At 44.4% G+C, this 16,937-nt stretch overlaps 1 protein-coding gene across 1 annotated transcript in view; it reads right to left on the bottom strand.

Moving 5' to 3' along the window:
- Nucleotides 1–378: 378 nt before the first annotated feature.
- HMGA2 (high mobility group AT-hook 2) overlaps nt 379–16,937 on the bottom strand; it is a 141,828-nt gene continuing 125,269 nt past the window's right edge. Inside the window, 3 exon segments of the mRNA XM_038756901.1 lie at nt 379–515; nt 518–654; nt 1,983–2,021. Coding sequence (XP_038612829.1) covers nt 478–515; nt 518–654; nt 1,983–2,021 — 214 coding nt within the window. The 3' untranslated portion in view covers nt 379–477.

The following is a 16,937-nucleotide window of genomic DNA, read 5'->3' as shown; positions in this document are numbered from 1 at the left end:
AGCCTTAACTCTTTCCTAAAATAACAGTAAGTGAAAAACATCAAGTCAAAGTCTACAAGATAACAAATAAAAAAAAATAAAAAAAAAAACAAAAACAAAGGAGTAGTATCTATCCCTTATCTTTGGTGTTCTAAACGGGGAGTTTACTAAGTTAGGGAGTGGGTTGTCAGTGGGTGTGAAGGCCTATCGGTGTGTTATACACCCAAGCCTTTCCTACATAGAATGCCCATCATCGTTCATATTACATTTCTTGTTTATATGCAGTGCAGTGAATGACTAAACCTGATTCAAAGCTTTTCTGACCCATTCACCCTTTCTTAGCAGCTCAACAAACTATTAGTAGGTTAAGAAAATAGAAAACAGTAATTAAACGTTGCATTGTTAATCTGTGTCCCCCTGGTGTTACAGCAGTTTTTCATTAACCCTGGGGCTGTAAAGGAATTGCAAAGAAGATGGTTAATACAGTCCTTTTTAAGGTCAAGAATTTGTTTCCCCCCCAGGCAAAAGTGGAAAGACCTGGCAATAGAAAATAAGTGGTCATGGCATTGACGTCTTCCTTCCAGAGACCCAGCTGCTGATGAGGTAGAAATGAAGTGTTGCGGTCTCCTAGTCTTCCTCTGCAGATTCTTGTGAAGATGTTTCTTCAGTCTCTTCCTGGAACACACAAAGTGGGCCATTACTCCTTTCTCCCTGGCCTGTCGGTAATCCCGAAATCGCCCCCAAACCGAAACAATCTTCCTTTGGCCCAACAGAGCTTAGCCTGATGGATGGTACATATTTATTACTCTATTTATTTATTTATTTTACTTGTACATATCTATTCTATTTATTTTATTTTGTTAGTATGTTTGGTTTTGTTCTCTGTCTCCCCCTTTTAGACTGTGAGCCCACTGTTGGGTAGGGACTGTCTCTATATGTTGCCAATTTGTACTTCCCAAGCGCTTAGTACAGTGCTCTGCACATAGTAAGTGCTCAATAAATACGATTGATGATGATGATGATGATGGTAAGGTATTCTTCATAGCCGGCAGACCACCGCTCTCCCCACCTTTGGAGTCTTATCAAAATTACTTGTCCTCCAAGAGGTCTTCCCCGGCTATACCCTCTTTTTCCCTACTCCCTCTCTCCTCTTTGGCACCCTCGCACTTGGATTTGTACCTTTCATTCACCCCACCCTCAACCCCATAACACTTCTCTACATATCTGTAATTTATTTTAATCATCTGTCTCTCCCTGTAGACCGTAAGCTCCTTTTGGGCAGGGAACATGCCTATAGACTCTGTTAGACTGAAATCTTCTAAGTGCTTAGCACGGTAATAATAATAATAATGGCATTTATTAAGCGCTTACTATGTGCAAAGCACTGTTCTAAGCTCTGGGGAGGTTACAGGGTGATCAGGTTGTCCCACAGGGGGCCCACAGTCTTCATCCCCATTTTACAGATGAGGTAACTGAGGCCCAGAGAAGTGAAGTGACTTGCTCAAAGTCACACAGCAGACGTGTGGTGGAGCCGGGATTTGAACCCATGACCTCTGACGATGCTCTGCACATGGTAAATACCATTGATTAACTGATTGACTGATCTGCACACAGGAACCGCACAGTAAATACCATTTATTAATTGATTGACTGATTATCCACAGCGCTATTTCTTGCCAAGAATGGATGCCCTCATACTGATTCACTTTTATCCCTTTGCAATCTCTGCTGGGCTAAGAGTGTGAGCCCCATGTGGGACAGGGACAGTGTCTGATCTGATCCTCTCAGATCTACTCCAGTACTCAGTATAACACTTGGCACAAATTATACACTGAATAAGTGCCATTATGATCAATGGTCACTACTACTGGTCACTGCATTGTTGAGTTAGGTCCAACACTGTGGTTGTGAGACCTCAAGCTCTTTCTTGTCTTGTCTTAAGCTGTCTGGTCGTCTCCGACCCATAGCGACGCCAGGGACGCATCTCTCCCAGAATGTCCCGCCTCTGTCTTCTATTTCTCTGGCAATGGATCCACAGTTTTCTTGGAAAATATATGGAAGTGGTTGACCATTGCCTCCTTCAAGCTCTTTACCATCAGCTTTAAAGCACTCGATCAACTCTTCCTCTCCTACCCTCTTCACATAACAGCGTGGCTCGGTGGAAAGAGCACGGGCTTTGGAGTCAGAGGTCACGGGTTCAAATCCCGGCTCTGCCACTTGTCAGCTGTGTGGCTTTGGGCAAGTCACTTAACTTCTCTGTGCCTCAGTTACCCCATCTGTAAAATGGGGGTTAAGACTGTGAGCCCCCCGTGGAACAACCTGATCACCTTGTAACCTCCCCAGCACTTAGAACAGTGCTTTGCACATAGTAAGTGCTTAATAAATGCCATCATTATTATTATGACAGACCACTACTCTCCCACCTTTAAAGCCAATTAAAAACACATTTCCTAAACGCCTTCTGTAAGCCATCATCTCCCCTACTCCCTCTCCCTTCTGCCTATGTACTTGGATCTGTACTTTTTAAGCACGTGATATTCACCCTACCTCCAGCCCCACAGGATTTATGTGCCTATCCATGAGCTATTTTAATGTCTGTCTTCCCCCTTTACACTGTACACTCCTGGTGAACCAGAACATATTTACCAACTCTGTTGTATTGCAGCAGAAGTAGCAATAGGGCTAGTATGTGTGGATAGAGCGCAGGCCCAGGAGTTTGAAGGACCTGGATTCGAATCCTGCCTCCGCCGCTTGTCTGATGTGTGACCTTGAGCAAGTCACTTAACTCCTCTGTGCCTCAGGTACCTGATCTGTAAAATGGGGATTAAGACTCTGAGCCCCATGTGGGACAAGGAGGGTCTACCCCAGCGCTTAGAAGGGTTCCTGGAGCATAATAAGCACTTAACAAATACCTTAAAAAAGGTACTACCCCAAGTGTTTAGGACAGTGCTCCACACTCAGTAAGCGCTCGATTAATACCACTGATTGATCGATTAAGCATCGTGGTTTTACAGGGCAAAGGATGGCTGGCTATCTGGACCTTATTTGTGGGGCATGGAATGATCTTTGCCAGCATAGAAAGACCCACTAGTTTTAAAAGATTCATTAATTCAATTACCTTTATTTAGTGCTTACTGTGTACAGAGCATTGTAATAAACGCTTGGGAAAGAACAATACAATAATAATAATAATGACATTTATTGAATGCTTACTATGTGCAAAGCACTGTTCTAAGCGCTGGGGAGGTTACAAGGTGATCAGGTTGCCCCACAGGGGGCTCACAGTCTTCATCCCCATTTGACAGATGAGGTAACTGAGGCACAGAGAAGTGATTTGCCCAAAGTCACACAGCTGACAAGTGGCGGAGCTGGGATTTGAACCCATAACCTCTGACTCCAAAGCCTGTGCTCTTTCCTCTGAGCCACGCTGCTTCCCAGGATGGTTTTCTTTAAGTGCTTACTATCGGCCGGGCACTGTAATAATAATAATGATGATGATGGTATTTGTTAAGCGCTTACTATGGGCCAAGCACTGTTGTAAGCTCTGGGGTAGATACAAGTTAATCAGGTTGTCCCACAGGGGACTCACATCCATTTTACAGTTGCGGTAACTGAGGCACAGAGAACTGAAGGTCACACAGCAGATAAAAGATGACATCCCAGGCATGTGACCCTCCTTCCTCATCATCGTCATCATCAATCATATTTATTGAGCGCTTACTGTGTGCAGAGCACTGTACTAAGCGCTTGGGAAGTACAAGTTGGCAACATATAGAGACAGTCCCTACCCAACAGTGGGCTCACAGTCTAGAAATCGTTTTGTCTCTTGACACCTTCCTTCCGTTTCTTTTGGTTTGGTTTAAAGAAGCCTGGTAAACCCGAACTGTTCCCCTATTAGAAGTTCATCAGAATTCTGTAAGGGGAAGACTGTGTTGGAGGCAGCCTCTGCTTTAAACACACCTAGAGAACCGCACTATTCAGTGGTATTTATTGAGCGCTTACTTTGTGCAAAGCACCGTCCTAACCACTTGGGAGAGTGCAACCAAACAGAGTCGGTAGACACGTCCCAAGCCAGAACAGAATGGAACAGAATGGTCCTCTCTGGTTGGTCTAGGAAAGTCTATGTAGCATGCACTTGGAATAATTGGAATAACTGTCAAATGATTACTGTGTGCTAAGCACTGTATTGGGCGTAGATACCAGATAATCAGGTTGGATACCAACCCTATCCCACATAAGGCTCACAAAGTGGGTGATAGGACAGGTATTAAACCCCATTTTACAAACCAGGAAACTGAGGCACCCAGAAGTGAAGTGACTTATGGTCCCACAGCAGAGCGGTGGCAGAGTCAGGATTAGAACCCAGGTTCTCAAACTCCCAGGCCCATGCTCTCCCCACTAGGCCACACCGCTTCTCTAGCCTTCCAGGTTCTCTGCTTCACATCAGCAGCGTGGCTCAGTGGAAAGAGCACGGGCTTTGGAGTCAGAGGTCGTGGGTTCAAATCCCGGCTCCTCCACTTAGCTGTGTGACTTTGGGCAAGTCACTTAACTTCTCTGGGCCTCAGTTCCCTCATCTGTAAAATGGGGATTAAGACTGTGAGCCCCCCGTGGGACAACCTGACCACCTTGTAACCACCCCAGCGCTTAGAACAGTGCTTTGCACATAGTAAGCGTTTAACAAATACCAACATCATCATCACCAAAAAGCTTCCTCTCCCTCCTCAATCAGTCAATCGATGTTATTTACAGAGCACTCGCTGTGTGCCGAGCACGGTAGTAAGCGCTCGGGGGAGTCCAATACAACGGAATTAGCAGACACATTCCCCGCCCGTAACGAGCCTACAGCCTGGCGGGGTCGACATTCCGGTTGTTAGCCAAGACCTTGGCTTTCATCCAAGGCCTCACGTCCTATCCGCCGAAGGCATGTGTCAAAACTCTAGGACCTGGATCTAAACATTTCCCCGCACCCCAGGCTGAGACCCTACAAGAACGCCGGGCTAAGAACAGCCCAGAACAGTCTTCATATTTTAATAGATTTGATTTTCCACATGGCTTCATTTTGTCTGGGTGGCTAACTGACACAATTTATAACTGTCTTCCTTTCCCAGGCCATTACAGTATACCATTCAGTAGAGCAGGCCTTAAAGCTTGTCTGCATTATATGACCAAACTTCCATTCATTAGTGTTTGAAACACTTCAGCTGTGAAGGGCTCCTAAATGATACCATGTGTGACACTGCCTCACAAGAGCCGCTTCGGGGAAAGAAAACACACAACCCCGGGGCTTTAATCATAGGCCACTGCTTACTGCAATCCCTTTTCAAAAGGTTTCAAACTCCCCTCCCTCCCCACCCCTCCCAAAAGCTGCAGAAAGCTGTAAATCCAGGGAATAAACACACGGACAAATGAATGGATGACAGCTTAAAAAATATAACCAGAGCAGTATCTAGCCATGAGGTTTCACACTGGTTTTGTTTAGTCTGCTTTGGGTTAGGTGGGAATTGTGGAAAGCATGAAGCCAAGGCCCCCTGCTCCGCTCTGGACCTTGAGGATTTAAGCCCGCAGGGTCACACCTCCAGCCGGGGCCAGGGACAGGCTAGGGAGGACCTGCCTCGGAGGGAGAGAAAGTCTGATCGAAGCCAAAGGCAGGCACAGGAGCCCGGGGCCAAAAGAAGGCCCGATTTGACCTCGCTTCCCCTCTTCATGTTGAAATTAATATTGATTTTTTAAAAATTAACATTAATATTCATGGCTCTCTCCTCTCTAGACTGTAAGCTTGTTTTGGGCAGGGAATGTATCTGTCGATTGTTGTACTGTCCCAAACACTTAGTACAGTGTTCTGCACTCAGTAAGCACTCAATAAATACGACTGACTGACTGACTAACTGTAGTCCAGAATGGCACTAGGCTACAAAACAGATTTATCCCTAAAATAATAATAATTGTGGTATCTGTTCAGCGCTTACTAGGAGCCAAGCGCTGGAGTAGATACGAGGCAGTCAGGTCAGGCATGGTCCCTAACTCACATGGGGTCACGTGTAAGTAGGAGGAGAACGGTATCGATTCTCCATTTTAGAGAAGGAAACTGAGGCACAGAGAAGTGAAGCGACTTGCCCAAGGTCACGCCGCAGGAAAGTGGCAGAGCTGGGATTGGAACCTGGGTCCTCTGATTCCCAGATCCACGCTGGGCCATGCTGCTTCCCACAGAAACTCACTTCTTGTCATGGTAAGAGATCTACCATGGGCGTTGCACTGCCGCTGGCCACTGATTTGGTAAAGTTTTCACTTTAAAGCACTGCACAAAGTAAGCGCTCAATAAATACTACTGTTTCTAAAGAGCTCAGGGCATCTGATTCCCCCTCTGAAGTGGTGACCCATTTCATTCACCATTACACTCGTCTGGGGTTTCGTGATCAATCAATCAATCTATCAATCAATCGTATTTATTGAGCGCTTACTGTGTGCAGAGCACTGTACTAAGCACTTGGGAAGTGCAAGTTGGCAACATATAGAGACAGTCCCTACCCAACAGTGGGCTCACAGTCTAAAAGGAACTCCCTCGAGTGCTCGAATCTGGAAAGAAGAACCTCTTCCAGTCAGTCAATCGTATGTATTGAGCGCTAACTGTGTGCAGAGCAACGTACTAAGCGTTTGGGAGAGCACAGTGTAACAATAAACAGACACAGACCCTGCCCACAACGCGCTCCCGGTCTTTCGAGCCCTCCACCGATATAACCCAAGCGTTTAGAACTGTACTGTGTACATGATAAATGCTCAGTCAATACCATCGATCGATTGATTGGTGGGTAATACTGTCTTTTCAGAGTTCAGCGAGTTTGTGAAAAGTCAGCGGATTGTGTGGGTGTCTAAGGACCGCTCAGCTGAAAATATGTCTCGCCTATTGTTTGCTTTTCCTTAACACTCCTTAAAATAACACAGTGGATGTTTTTGAATGTCCCATCCTGCTGACTTTGAAGGACTTTGAGGAGCAGCATGGCCTGGTGCATAAAGTCCGGGCCTGAGACTCCGAAGGACCAGGGTTCTAATCCTGCTCTGCCACTTGTCTGTGATGTGACCTCGGGCAAATCACTTTACTTCTCTGGGCCTCAGTTGCCTCATCTGTAAAATGGGGATTAAGACAGTGAACCACATGTGGGACAGGGACTGTGTTCAACCTGATTAGCTTGTATCTACCCCAGTATTTAGTATAGTGCCTGGCACGTAATAAGCACTTAACAAATACCAAAAAACAAACTAACAAACACTCCCCAAAGAACTGTGACACTCACCCCACCTAATCAATCAATCCATGATATTTTTTGAGCACTTACACCTGCATATATCTTTATACTCTGTTGCTTTCCCTACTTTAATTCAGTGTCTCTCTCCCCCACTAGACTGTAAACTCCTTGAAGGCAGGGATTGCATCTACCTATTCTATTACATTGTACCTCCCAAGCGCTCAGTCTAGCACTCTGGACACAGAAAACACTCAGTGTGTTGTTATATTGTACAGTGCTTTGCACACAATAAGCGCTCAATAAATACAATTGAATGAACGATTGAATGAAAACAGTCCACGCCCCATGTAAGGACTCAGGGTCCAAGAGGGAGGGAGAAAAGATAAGCGACTCCATTCAAAAAAAGGTTAAATTTCACTATCGCTCACTCCTGCCAATATCGGAAGCGAAGATGGAGGAATAAATACTTCAGCTATTCTGTAATTTCAAAAAGGACAGGCCCCCCACAAAATTCAACTCCCATTCATTCTCCATATCCCTTCGACTATTCTGCCCGCAGCGACGTGGAGGGCTAAGATTTCTTCTGCCTGTCAGGATGTGAAAAACAATAAACCCCAACCACACCTGACTGGCTCCACGTTCGGAGCGCTGCGGAATATTCTGCCAAAGTGATCCCCGGCCTGTGTCGGCTTTGAGGAAGGAGCTTTGAAATCTTGGAGAAAGTGCGCGAAATATCGTTTCTTGGTCTCACTCACACCTTATTGGGGCCTAGTTATGTGGCAAGGCTGAATTGCCAATTTCTGGTCTAACCTGCTTTACCCACTGGCGAGCGCCTTCAGGAAGGTAAGGTATAAGGAGGGTCTTTCACAGTGGAAGTGCTCAGTGATATTTTTATAACCCATTGGCCACGAAGGCCTCTAGACAGCGATGAAGAAAACGGATCCTTGCAGCAGAAGAGGAAGGCATTATTTTGGTTTTGTGTGGGTGGGGTAGGGGGGCAGAAGGGAGGAGGAAGGGAAACTGGTGAGGGAGAAGGGAAGGAGAGTTAAATTGGAAAACTTTACGGTGATGGACAATTTCATGGATTTTACCTTTTATACCAGCTCACAAAGGGACGACTCTTGCTCGCTTGGAATTCTACTCCTGAAAAGGAGTTTGGAAGGGTCCCAAAGAATCAAAAACATATTTTGGAACTCTCACCTCCCTTTTGATTCGGCTCAGTGGAGTTCTCGTGGGATCTACTTTGTGCTGTAAAGCAGTTAATTGTTTTTGTTTTTTTTTTTTGTGAAACACACTAATGTTTGGCGGCCTTGTAAAATGCTTTGAAAAATGTCTGAAGAGTTTAATCATAGCTCTTACCACACAGACACTGGCGAGGTTGTGTGCTGGCACGGAAACACAGAGAGCTGAAGTTCTGGGTTTAATTTTCAGTTTCAGACTAAACAGCGGATCCGCAGGCTGGGGATTCCGAATGGGGAATGGGGAAGTGGATGATAGTTGCACCGCATATTTCATTGATCCTAGAACCATGAAGGTTGTGTAGTCCGGCGAGTGCAAAAATCACACAAGTTGGTGTTGGTTTTAATAAGGTTTTTTTTTTTCTTTTTTACTGCTCAGAATGCTGCTTCCTGCTCTTTTACTACGCAATGCTGCGGGCTAAAAACATATCCGTAATTTAAGCCATCTTGCCAATAAATCTGCAAATACCTGGTAATCCAAAAAGAGTAGTTATGGTTTAATGGCCTACCCCCCTTTTCTTTTGTCATCTTAAATACGTTCAGCTCCTAGGGCGGCGGAGTGACATGTTCAAGGGTTTTTCAAATTTCTCAGCGTCCCTGGTCCCTGCCATCGGCTCAGGAGCAGAAAGATCTCTGCCACCACCGGCACCGAAAAGGGAAAAGGAATGGAGCGTTTGAGTTCCATCTGCTAAGTGACTCTCATTACCACAAAGTGGGGCTTTCTTCTTCCTCTGTCAGATATTTTCATTTAAAACGGATTGGGGCTGTTTCACTTAATGGAAAGTGATTATTTCCTCCAACTAGAATCACTTTAGGGCAATTTCTTCTCCCCCTTTATATGGAACATACATGAACCATGCAGCCGCCTAGTCCAGGAACTCCTGATGCAAATGTTGTGACTGAAACGCTTTTTCTAGGGGCCTAAGATGAAGAGAGAGATTTATGGACTGTGGGCCTTATCTTGCCTTTGCAATCACCCTTTTCACATCAAGAACACACAATGCTCGAACCTGTTCTTGGAAGCATGTCCTTGCCTTGGGGGCCGTGCCTGCCATTTTTTTTAATAGTATTTATTTGTTAAATGCTTACTTTGTGCCAGGCACTGTACTAAGCGTTGGGGTAGATGCAAGCTAATCAGTCCCTGTCCTGCATAGGGCTCACAGCCTTAATCCCCATTTCACAGATGATGTACCTGAGGCACAGAGAAGTGAACTGACGGGTCCAGGGTGTCCAACAGTAGACAAAGGTGGAGCTGGGATTTGAACACAGGTCCTTCTGACTGCTACCCTCTGCTCTACCCACTACGCCACACCGCTTCTCTTAAAGTCTTTGAGGAACCAAGAGGGGAGTTGAACTCCTAAGCCCCATTTTGTGCTTTCGTTCTTCTGATCCCGGCTTCCCTTTAGACACTCACCTTAATAATAAAAATAATAATGATGGCATTTATTAAGCGCTTAGTATGTGCAAAGCACTGCTCTAAGTGCTGGGGAGGTAACAAGTTGATCAAGTTGTCCCACGGGGGGCTCACAGTTTTAATCCCCATTTTACAGATGAGGTAACTGAGGCACAGAGAAGTTAAGTGACTTGCCCAAAGTCACACGGCTGACAAAAATTGGAATTTGAACTCATGACCTTTGACTCCAAAGCCCAGGCTCTTTCCACTGAGCCACGCCCAAACCCCTTAAGAAATCAACATCTCTATGGCAGGCAATAGTAAATGTTTCCACCAATTCTGTTATATTGTTATAGCGTACTCTCCCAAGAGCTTAGTACAGTGCTCTGCACACAGTAAGCCCTCAAAAAATAAAATCGATTGACTGATCGAAGCCGCTGTAACTGAAATCCAGACTTATGAATTATTTATCTTTCTTGTTGGTTCAGTATGGGAGGCCCACCAATGTATACTTCTCACAGTTTAATATTTGTTGAACTCTTACTATGTGCTAGGCACTGGAATAGATACAAGATAATCAGGTTGGACACAGTCCCTGTTTCACCTGAGACTCACAGTGCAATGGGGAGGGAGAATACGTATTTAATCCCCATTTTCCTGGTGAGGAAACTGAGGCACACAGAAGTTACATTAGTTAATAATAATAATGGCATTTATTAAGCGCTTACTATGTGCAAAGCACTGTAGGTCACATAGGTGGCAAGTGGGGTTGCGTAGGGATCGTCTCTGTTGCCGAACTGCACTTTCCAAGCGCTTAGTACAGTGCTCTGCATACAGCAAGCGCTCAATAAATGCGATTGAATGAATGAATGAATGGTGGCATGAGGATTAGAACCCAGGCTGGCTGTCTCCCAATCCCATGCTCTTTCCACCACACCACACTGCTTCTTCTTCCTTCCTGTTGACCCTGCTGAACTCGGGCTTCATTGCATCCCTCCACAGAAATTTCTCACCGTCTAGTACAGTGCTGTGCACACAGTGAGCGCTCGATAAATGCCAGTGATTGGTTGACTGATTTTACAGATGAAGATACTGGGACAGTGAGAAGATCAGTGAGTTGCCCCAGGTCACATAGTGGGAAGTGGCAGAGCCTATCTTTCCCCTTCCTTTTTGCCGATGGGAACGGTTACACCAGTTTCTGTGTCCTGGCTTGAAGAAGAGAAAACAAGGGATGATCTAATAATCCCTATCCCAAATGATCAGACGGAGGTGGGTTTAACTGAACATTCACACGGCTTCCATTTCTGGTTACTTCTTTTTTTGAGCCATGAATCTTATATTTAGTGGGCACCAGGTATTTAGTGCGTAATAAACCCAGGGCACAGAGACAGATTTTCTGGGGAAGATTCCACTGCAATGAACAATGGGATGATTCATTTAGAAAAAAGCAAACGTTCAGTGTTCTGCCATTCCGTTAGACCATACGATGGCCTAATGAGCTTACAATGTATGGGGTATTATTTAGGGTTATTCTGGGGTAAAAGTTATTAATGAATTCCCTATGAAGAGTCAACCACTTGTATTTTCCTTTGCTGGCGAGTCACATTTTCTATAATAGTAATACTAATGCGTTATACTGAAGGGGGGTGCTGAGCACATCAATCAATCAACTGTATTTATTGAGTGCTTGCTGCATGCAGGGCACTGTACTAAGCGCTTGAGAGAGTACAATACAACAGCGTAACAGATGCATTCCCTGCTCAAAACAAGCTTACCGTCTAGAGGATGTATTTTATTTTTGAGTTTGTTGATCCTCATTTTAAAAACTTAGCACTTTTTACGAAGACTTTGGTGCTTAGTCCCTTACTCGTGAAATGACTCATGAAATGAGATCTGAACCCCTCCACCAGACTACTGGGAGAATCCCACACATCCCAAAAGCAGTCCACTTTTTTTTTTCCGCCAGTGATAAAGAAGAATTCCCTCCCAGTCCCATTTTAAAATCAAACCCCACACAGTTTGAAATCGAGAAGCAGTGTGGCTCACTGGAAAGAGCACACAGGCTTGGGAGTGAGAGGACCTGGGTTCTAATCTTGCTCCAGCACTTATCCGCTGTGTGACCTAGAGCAAGCTACAACTTCCCTGTGCTTCAGTTACTTCATCTGCAAAACAAAGATTAAGACTGTGAGCCCCACTTGGGACGTGGACTGTTTCCAACCTGATTAGCTTGTAGCAACCCCAGCGTTTAGTACAGTGCCTGCCACATAATAAGTGCTGAACAAATATCATTAAAAGAAAAAAGTCCCAAGGAGACTGCAGAGGTGGAAATGCAGTAACAGAGCTAAAAATAACAACAACTCTAAGCCAAGTATTTCAAACCCAGAAACCTGAATCTTTGACCTGCTTGGGGTTTATAAACAGCGACCAACTGAGCGATGTTCTTTCGCTTCTGTTTAGAAGTTATGTCATCTGAACAACAAGACTCCCTCTGCCAAGAAACAGCTGACTTTCTACTCTGCCAATATCCCTTTAATACAACTGTTAAGTATTTCATCTGCTTACACAACCAGCAGTAACTGCTAATAGCTGTTTAGATTGGCTTCCTTCTCTCCCACACTCCCCTCCCACCCTCTTTCCCCTTTCCTCTCTGGGTTCCTTCCAGACCCATGAGAATTCAAAGGCTCCCCCCCCCTTTTTTTTTGTACATTTTTTTGAGGCCCCAGGATTTCTTTCCCCACAAAGCCAGATGGTATTTCTACATCACTCCCCTTCTCCTTGTTGACTCCTGTCAGAGAGCAGCTCTGAAATAAAAATCTGCAAAGGAAAATCTATCTATCTATCTAATCTATCTATCTATCCATTTACTATTCTACAGCCCTGTAAATATGAAAATTTTTCACAAGACACAGAAATGCTTCAATAAAAACCTGGATTCCTTGTACCAAGGGAAAATACACACACGCACGCACACGTACATATAGCCAGGATCCATTTACTATTCTACAGCTCTGTAAATAAGAAAATTTTCAACAAGGCACAGAAATGCTTCCCACCCATCTTCTCTGGGAAGATCAGAGGGACTAGAGCCAGGAAAGTCAGCACTTAATTGCTCCCGGGAGAGAAGCATTACTAGCCTCAAGGAGATGGGGATGGCAAAAGCTTATCTGCCAGGAGGCATTATTATTAGGAGCTATTCATCTTCCTGCATTAACCGGCCTCTCTACATTCAAGGTTAATTTTTGGAGTTAGAATGTGTTCTCTGTCTCTCCTTTTTGTGTCTAGACGAAAAAAAAAGGGCAAAAGTCACAGATTCCAACTACCTCCTTTCTGAAGGAGATTTTGGCTGCAATTCATCAACGTGCTGTTACTCCAAAATGAAATCTCTCATTCTGTTCCAAACAATGTTTAGGTTGTCTGAAATATAAACATCCTTACAATTGCCCTTGAAGTCTTTGTGAAAACATTCAACATTTGCTTTTAAAAAAAGCACGATAACTAAGTCTTTCCGAGCTTCCTTTGACATAATGCATGCCACCCACAAGAGGAGTTTCTTCATGATGATCACTGGAATTTGTTGAGGGATTATTGTATGTGGAGCACTGTACTAAGAGCTTGGGAGAGTACAATTCGGCAGAGTTCCCTTCCCACAACGAGTTTACAGTCTACAGGGAAAAAAGCTGGGTGAATTAGAGGACAATGGAACCTTTGTTCATTCATTCAATTGTATTTTTTGAGTGCTTACTGGGTGCAGATCACTGTATTAAGTGCTGGGGAGAGTACAATACAACAAAAACCAGATACATTCCCTGCCCACAACGAGCTTACAGTCTAGAGGACTTTACTATGAAGGAAATTTCTAATTTTGAGCAGGGGTGAAGGATGAGGTCCATTATCCATCAGCTCTTTGGTATCGACCGGAAGGACAAAGGACAAAAAACAAGCAGAAGGGAAGGAAATCAGGCGAGAGTTAATACACTTTTGTCCTTTGCTTTTAAGGGTTTTCTTAAATTTGACTAATCTAGAAGTGAGAGAATCATGTTGGAGCAATGTTTGACTAATCACTGAGCTCTCTTTTCCAATCTCAGCTGTAGGCCCAAGGGTTAAGTATTTTAAAAGGTTTTCAATAAAGTGGAAATTCCTTTTAAACACCTAACTTTAAACTTTTCAACCCCCCACCCCCAAGGATGGACTCTATTCGTGGCAAAATAAAAATAGGAATTCTATTAGAAACAATCCCTCCAACCCCGCCCTAATAACCTTCATGATGTTTCTCTACAAAAAAAAAAAAAAAATCCCAACTTCCTTTCTATTAAAGTTAAGAATGTAATCCACATGGCTGAGGATACAGCTGTTTCAGATGGCTAAAAAACTAGGAAATGGGCTAATTTCTATTTATTGCTTACTTCATCACTTTAAATGAGGATATAGTAGAGCTCACAAGAGGATTTTCCCCTCCACTGACTTGGGATAAAAAAAGTTAAGGTGAATCCCTGAGATTAATGATTTCAGACACATGCTTTTTTTTTTTTTTAAACGACATTTGTTGAGCACCTACTATGTGATAGGCACTGTACTAAGCCCTGGAGAAGATACAAGCTAATCATATTGGACCAATTCCATGTTATTCATTCATTAATTCAATTGCATTTATTGAGCGCTTACTGTGTGCAGAGCACTGTACTAAGCACTTGGGAGAGTACGATACAACAAAAAAAGACACATTCCCTGCCCTCAATGAGTTTACAATCTTAATTCCTATTTTACAGATGAGGTAACTGAGGCCCAGAGAAGTTAAGGGACTTGCCTAAGGTAACACACAGCAGAAAAGTGTTGGGGTCAGAGTTAGAACCCAGATCCTACTGACCCCCAAGTCCGTGCTCTATTCACTAAGCCATGCTGCTTCTTATTTTCCCATTAAGTCTTTGGAAACTCACTAGCAGTTTGTAGTTAGTGGCATCTGTTGTGATCTTGCTCTCCCTCTCTAAAGGCAAACACACCAAAGAAGTCAGGGTAGGAGATGTTTTCTCTTATTTTGAATGTATTTCTAGAGAATTAGTACGGTTTAGTGGATGGAGCCCGGGCCTGGGAGTTAGAACGTCATGAGTTCTAATCCTGGCTCTGCCACCTGTCCGCTGTGTGACCTTGGACAAGTCACTTCACTTCTCTGGGCCTCAGTTACCTCATCTGTAAAATGGGGATCAAGACTGTGAGCCCCAGATGTGACAGGGACTGTGTCCAACCTGATGTGTTTGCATCCACCCTGTGCTTAGTACAGTATCTGGCACATAGCACTTAATATCGCAATTATTATTATTAGATTTAGGATTCCACCCACATGCTTCGTGGCTAAGAGGCCTGGACTGACTCAGAATTCATCACGTAAAATTTGCTGGGACGATCACGCATTGTGATTAGAGGCACCAACTTTTAAATTCAGAGGTTGCTGATGGAGTCTGGGGAAATCCATCTACTGGGTGGGAAATTCTGTCCCTAGTATGGGAAGGACCCATCTCCTGAAAACCTTGATAATTTTTTTTTAAAATGCTATTTATTAAGCCCTCACTATGTACCAGGCATCTTGCTGAGCAAGGGGGAAGATACAAGATAGTCAGGTTGGACCCAGTCCATATCCTACTGAAAGTCTGAATCCCCATTTTACGGGTGAGGCAACTGAGGCACAGAGAAGTGAAATGACTTGCCCAAGGTCACACAGTGGGCAAGCGATCAGAACCCTTCTAGACTGTGAGCCCCTTCTAGACTGTGAGCCCACTGTTGGGTAGGGACCGTCTCTATATGTTGCCAACTTGTACTTCCCAAGCGCTTAGTACAGTGCTCTGCACACAGTAAGTGCTCAATAAATATGAATGAATGAATGAATGAACCTGTGCCTGTGCTCTTTCCAGTAGGCCACGCTGCTTCTTTGAAATGGTTTCGCTGCATTAAAAAAGGAATAAAAAGTCATAAACTGCCCTGTGAACCAGTGGTATAACCTGCCATTTTTCCCATTGTGACACATCGGTTCTCAGTTCTTCACATGCTCCGAACACTCAGGGCTTCAATAATAATAATAACGATGGCATTTATTAAGTGCTTATTATGTACAAAGCACTGTTCTAAGCGCTGGGGAGACTACAAGGTGATCAGGTTGTCCCACAGCGGGCTCACGGTATTAATCCCCATTTTACAGTTGAGGTAACTGAGGCCCAGAGAAGTGAAGTGACTTGCCCGAAGTCACACAGCTGACAATTGGCAGAGCAGGGATTTGAACCCATGACCGCTTCTCCTAAAGCTTCAGGGAAATAAATGAGAGCAGTTGACTGCCTGTACACATTTTACAACCAGCGGACGGTTTGGAAGTGACCATGTTTTCGACTACCTTGACCCCCAGACTTTTGAGGGTGCCGTACTTTCATGTTGCCTTTTATGTTGTTCTGCATTTATGTGATTTCATCTTATCCGTCGGGTCTGTCACTAAACCCTTACCCACTTCAGACTGTCAGTCCCCGGAGGTTTGAGGATCGTGTCTAAGGTTCATTCAATTCGATCATATTTATTGAGTGCTTACTGTGTGCACAGCACTATACCAAGAGTTTGGGAGGGTACAATATAACAATGAACAGACCCTCAGTTCAGTTCTCTGGACACAGCAAGTGTTCAATAAATAATAATAATAATAATGGTATTTGTTACTATTAACAAATTGTATTTGTTAAGCCCTTACTATGTGCCAGGCATTGTACTAAGCGCTGGAGTAGATACAATCAAATCGGGTTGGACATAGTCCTTGTCCCACTTGGGGCTCACAGTCTCAATCCCCACTTAACAGATGAGGCAACTGAGGCCCAGAGAAGTGAAGTGACTTGCCCAAGGTCACCCAGCGGATGAGTGACGGAGCTGGGATTAGAACCCAGGTCCGCCTGACACCCAGGCCCCGGCTCCACCCACTAGGCCACACAGCTTCTCTGTTCTACAGCTGAGGCTACTGAAGTCCAGGTGGCAACTGATTTCCCCCTGTTAATAGCAGCAGAATCCAAACTGGAACCCAGAACCCCTGGCTCCCACCCTAGAAATCTTTCCCCTAGACAC

This window comes from Tachyglossus aculeatus, chromosome 14 (genome assembly GCF_015852505.1).
Source record: "Tachyglossus aculeatus isolate mTacAcu1 chromosome 14, mTacAcu1.pri, whole genome shotgun sequence".
NCBI lineage: Eukaryota > Metazoa > Chordata > Mammalia > Monotremata > Tachyglossidae > Tachyglossus > Tachyglossus aculeatus.
Note: the sequence above shows the minus strand (reverse complement) of the source record. Positions and strands in the feature narration are given on the sequence as shown.